The sequence below is a fragment of the Belonocnema kinseyi genome, chromosome 2 (genome assembly GCF_010883055.1).
Source record: "Belonocnema kinseyi isolate 2016_QV_RU_SX_M_011 chromosome 2, B_treatae_v1, whole genome shotgun sequence".
Classification (NCBI taxonomy): domain Eukaryota; kingdom Metazoa; phylum Arthropoda; class Insecta; order Hymenoptera; family Cynipidae; genus Belonocnema; species Belonocnema kinseyi.
Genome location: NC_046658.1, coordinates 23,407,189 through 23,412,327, shown reverse-complemented (window position 1 = coordinate 23,412,327; position 5,139 = coordinate 23,407,189). Strand labels below are relative to the sequence as shown.

General features: G+C 34.6%; 1 protein-coding gene across 3 annotated transcripts in view; it reads right to left on the bottom strand.

Moving 5' to 3' along the window:
- The window catches only part of LOC117166855 (regulator of nonsense transcripts 3A), a 418,318-nt gene that overhangs the window by 128,811 nt on the left and 284,368 nt on the right, over positions 1–5,139 (bottom strand). For 2 of the 3 annotated variants that reach the window (XM_033351220.1, XM_033351222.1), the window contains exon 5: positions 1,583–1,890. In XM_033351220.1, coding sequence (XP_033207111.1) covers positions 1,583–1,890 — 308 coding nt within the window. Of the gene's footprint in view, positions 1–929; positions 1,101–1,582; positions 1,891–5,139 lie in introns of those variants that run through there. The other variant, XM_033351221.1, reaches the window with a different exon arrangement.

The window sequence follows — 5,139 nt, the reverse complement described above, 5'->3', positions numbered from 1 at the left end:
ATCGTTGCAACTCCCTTAAAAGGTCTCGAAAGCTCTCTTTCTTTTCACACACACACACGCACACACACACACACACACACACACGCGCGCGCGCGCGCGTGTTTGTGTGTGTGTACATACATATACATATATATTCATACATATACATACATAATTTCTTTATTAGAATACGCACAGTGAGTTAAAATTTTTAAGTTGAAAGTTCAATGAAGCAATGTTACATGAACGTAAAATAATGCTTTTCGATAATTCTAAGCTAATGTGCACAAATTATTTTACAAGTAAGTGTAATATTATAATAATTTTAACATTTTCTAAACTCAAATGCGTCAACTTTTGAGGTTAGAACTTGAATCCAACATCACAAATAATAGTGGTCAATGATACCTAAAACCTGTCTCGGAAAGCTGATTGCATCCATGCCAAAGAGATGTGCTGCAGTGATCAAATCTAAGGGATATAGAACAAAATACTGATTTCTCAGCCTTTAGGCTTACATTTTTTCGGTTACATTTTTTGTGACAATACTATTATTGGGTATATAATCTTTATATGACTAACAAATGTGACTTGCTTGTAATAAATATTTGCAATTTTATACCATTATACGTAAATTTATTCTCTTGTTTACAATGTATTCATTCTGCGCGTAATTTCTATCGAAATAAATGACTTACGTATCTACACAATACTCTTAAGAGCTACTGTATTACGAATTTAACTCTTTATCAATCTCTTTCTTTATCTTTCGTAACCGAGGACCCTCATATTTTTATTTACTTCATCCTATTTTTTCAATATAAATTTAAATCTTTGTCTATCTTTTTTTCTATCTTCCGCGATTGAGTGGTCTTTTCATTTTCTGTTTCAAAATTAAAAAATCTATCAAAGAGTTAGGGAATTAAAAATAAAAGTTAATTTGACGTTCAGTACGTACCAGAAAGACAACGTAGCGTCCATGCTTATATACCTACACTTCTAATACTCATTTCAATGCCTTAGTCGACAGCTGTGTCGAACTTGGGAAAACGGTTTGCTAAGCCTCTACTTATAAGCCCGAAGATTGGTATTAATTGTCGGTAATTTTTACCATTTGCCACCTAGGTGCAAAACATCCAGGTTGACGTGGATAAATAATGGATAGGATGAGATAGAGAAGCGAAGAATGAGAAAGATAGACGTAAGTTTAGATTCACATAAAAAATATAGACGCTGATAGATGTTGCATACAATGATATAGAGAAACGAAGATTGAAAAAGATAGAGGGAAATTTAGATTGACCTTGAAACAGTAAAATCTTGACGTGGATAACAAAAGGATATGATGAGATATGGAAGCGGGGATTGAAAAAGATAGACATGAATTTAGATCAACAAAGACATAGGAAAAGATAGATATTGATGGACGTAGAATAAGATGAGATAAAAAAGAGGAGATTGAAAAAGATATACGGGAATTTAGATTGACAGAGAGATAAGAAAAGAATGGAGTGAATAGATAGAAAGCATCGAAAAGCCAATGTTCCATGAATCCGTTACGAACATTATCTTGTTGTGGTCACGCTACTAATCAACAACATACCTTATTCTTAATTCGTCGTTCCAATCTAGGATCCTTCTTATCTTTATCTTTTTCATCTTTCTCGTGCTTCTGTAAATTACTATGGTCTGCGCCATCTAAAGATTTGTGTCTTCTCAAACAAGCGCCATCTCCTCCTCCACTTTCTCCACCACTTTCAAGAGAATTTCTTCTTTTTACGACCTTCGCCTGTTTCTTTAACTTTTTTATTTCGCAGTAATCAAATTCCTTGTTTAGATATTCACTGGATTTAGATTTTGCGCCACCCGTTAAGCTGTTCTCTTTTGGCAATTCGTACACTGTGTCAAATTCTAGAAATTAACATAAGAATGCAAAATTATTTAACTTCGAAAAGCCTTTAGAATTCGCATAAAAGTTACGGTCTTTAAAGTGTTATGGGCCATGCCTGGTAGGAAGAATTGCACTAAAAGGAATTAAAACTGTTGAATCCTGAAGAATACCTTTTCTGTTCTTGGTTCTTTAATTTTCACTAGGCGGCGAAAATAATAAGATTCCAATCCCGTTCAAAGCCAATCGAAACTACCAAACGTAACCTCAAATAAATTAAAAACACAATTTTCGTTTGAAACATTAAAAAGCGCTCCGAAAGCATAACATTTGTAAAATGGAGTAGGATTGTACATAAGAATCCATCATTTTATCGCAGAATATTCGCTTTGTTCAAATATTGTCAATAACAAAAACAAAAATTCATGATACAAATTTCAAAAAATCATTTTTCACCACAGCCATCTGTGTGAAAAATAATCCTGATATAGTAAAATGGCCGATGCTAAGTTTTAAGTTCAAAAGAGGCCCAAATTGGGGCCCGAATTCAAGAGTCAGGACCGGGAAATATAATATTCGGCCCGCATCTAATTGAATACATCGATGGGCGTTTCTTCTCGTAAGGCTTTTTGCCTTAATCAGTGCTTGTACAACATGTCTGTAAGATAGCTCTAGCTATCCGAAAAAATTGCTAAAATTAGGAACGTGTTCTATTTGTGGTATTTGCTGAAATAATCTGAACATTGATTTGATGTGTCCGTTCCTAGCTCCGGCGATCCACCTAGATTTTGTCACTAGGGGAGATTCGTTATCATCTTCTGTTGTTAGTTGATGCTGATGTGGTGGAAGAAGAGCTGGCATTTTCTACCTAATACACAAATGCGCCAGAAAATTAGTGGCATCCCTCTTCTTGGAACCATCTATTCATTCTGTCAGCGTCTTTTAGAAATTAATGTTGTAATATAGCAGTATCATTATTACGGCTGTCGGAAAAGTATGGCCCTTGGATGTCGAGAATGTAACCATCCGGTGCAACTATTAATACAGGACTGACCAAGTGCCGTCCTTTGCGAACGCAAAGTGACTGTCGCAGAGCTCTGAAGTTACTGCTCCAATGAGTATAAAAGTGTGAACCATTAATGCACGCGATAACTCGAAGAATTTGTGGTTCCGTATTATATAATTGATTAGCGAAAGTAGTGATATGCCTGGCATTATAAACGTCCCTCGTGATGGCGTCTAAACCGACGTTGTTAGGCACGAACCGTTGCATTAAAGATTGTCTGACCATCACGCTGACTTCTCTAATTGCCTGCCTACTTGAATCCTGCAAAATGACCTTGAAAAAAGCATAGGATAGACCTTGAAGCAGTTTACATAAAAACATCAGAATGGCACAAGTGAACAATTCTCGGAACTGTTCTTTGGTTACAGGACAAAGACATTTAAATTTAATGTCAGACAGGCCATTTTCGTCAGAAAGTCTATTCTGACTTATAGCTACATTATGAAGCTCTTACAAAAAAGTTTGTAGCAGTTAGCCCCTAATTACGTATGGCTTGTTAATAAAATGTAAATCTTGTAAAAGTAACAGCAGAAGTAAACCTTCATCGTCTAAATGATACGGGAATGATTTTACGTTTTCCGGGATGTAAACATTGCATAAAATGAAAACATTTGCTTTTCATTTGACTGAAAATCTTTTTATATGATTAGCGGTGGTATTGATGGTTCATACTTTTATACTCTTAAATCAGTAACTTCAGGGCTCTGCGACTGTCATTTTCTGTTCACAAAAGACGGCACTTGGTCAAACCTGTATTAATAGTTATACCAGATGGTTCCATTCTCAAAATCCAAGGGCCATACTTTTTTGACAACCGTAATAATGATGCTGCTATATTACAACATGAATTCCTAAGAGACGCTGACGGAAGGAACAAACGTTTCCAAGAAGACGATACTGCTCATTTCTTCCTTCAGTGGCTGAATATTGACTTAAGTCATGCTCATATCATGCCTTCATAGGCTATATATTGACTTCCTCTCCATATCTTGTCTTTATTGGCTCAATATTAGCAACAAATGATAAGTTCACTTGCCATTATTCTTACGTCCCAGAAGTGGCTGGAAGCTGATGTATTTTATGTTCGAGGGACAAATGGGGCAGAATACGTCAAGTATTTCCACCTAAAATGTTTTTTTATCGAGATGAAACTTGGCTGAATTAAAATCCTAGTGGGCCTACATTAATTCATCAATTTTGAAGAATATTGATCACCGGTTGTCACTTTTTCAGGTGCATTCGTACCTACAAGTTATAGGGTAACTTCTCTTAGGCTAATGCGATTGGACAGTTAACATCGATTGTTGGCAAGCTCTATTAATGTATTTTAAAACTATTATAACGATTTGTTTTTATTGAAACGTTTAGAAATGGAAAATAACATTAAATATGGTTGCTTTAAGAACAAAAGTACATTTAAATTAGTATTAACGAGTAAGATGCTTAGCTTTTCTAGATGTTAGTTACACTCATATTTGAATTTCCGAGGACAGGATCATCTGAAATATTTACTTTTGTTATGATTTCTTTAAATAAAATTAAATTTTTTGTATAAGATTTGGGTTAACTGTTAACGGAATCCATTAAAATGCCGTTCCTAAACTTAAATCTTATATAAAAAATTCAATTTTATGCAAAGGAATCATAACTAAAGTAAATATTTCATATGATTGTGTCTTTCTTTCCTTTAATGTTTCTTCTCTTGTTACAACTGTTCTATTGTATTTGGTTCAAAAAGGTAGAGAAAAAATACGAGAAAGAATTGGAAATGAAACAAATATTCCTATTGATAAATTTAAAGAGAGAATTGCAATGGAGTCCTGACATTTTTTAAATTTAAAGACTGTTACTATTAAGACTTACGGAACCCAAGTGGGGCCTCGAATATATGCCCTAACGGAAGAAACTGAAAGGATCGGAAAGGAAGTACTGTTCCAATCCTTTTCGATTTTGATGCGAAATTTTGCTTACGCTTCTTTCTGAAGGTTTCCGACGCCTTTGCGAACTTTTTCCGAAATGTCCAACTGCGTTCATTTCGTTCTGAACCTTTCCAAATATGTGTATTAGTGTACCACTAGCTTATTCCAAATTTTCACCGGTCTCCCAATGTTTACGTTCGTTCCGAACGGTTCCGATTTCTTTCCGAATAAATGCGAAATGTTAAATATAAATTAAATTTTGTATTAATTATACATTTATATGCATA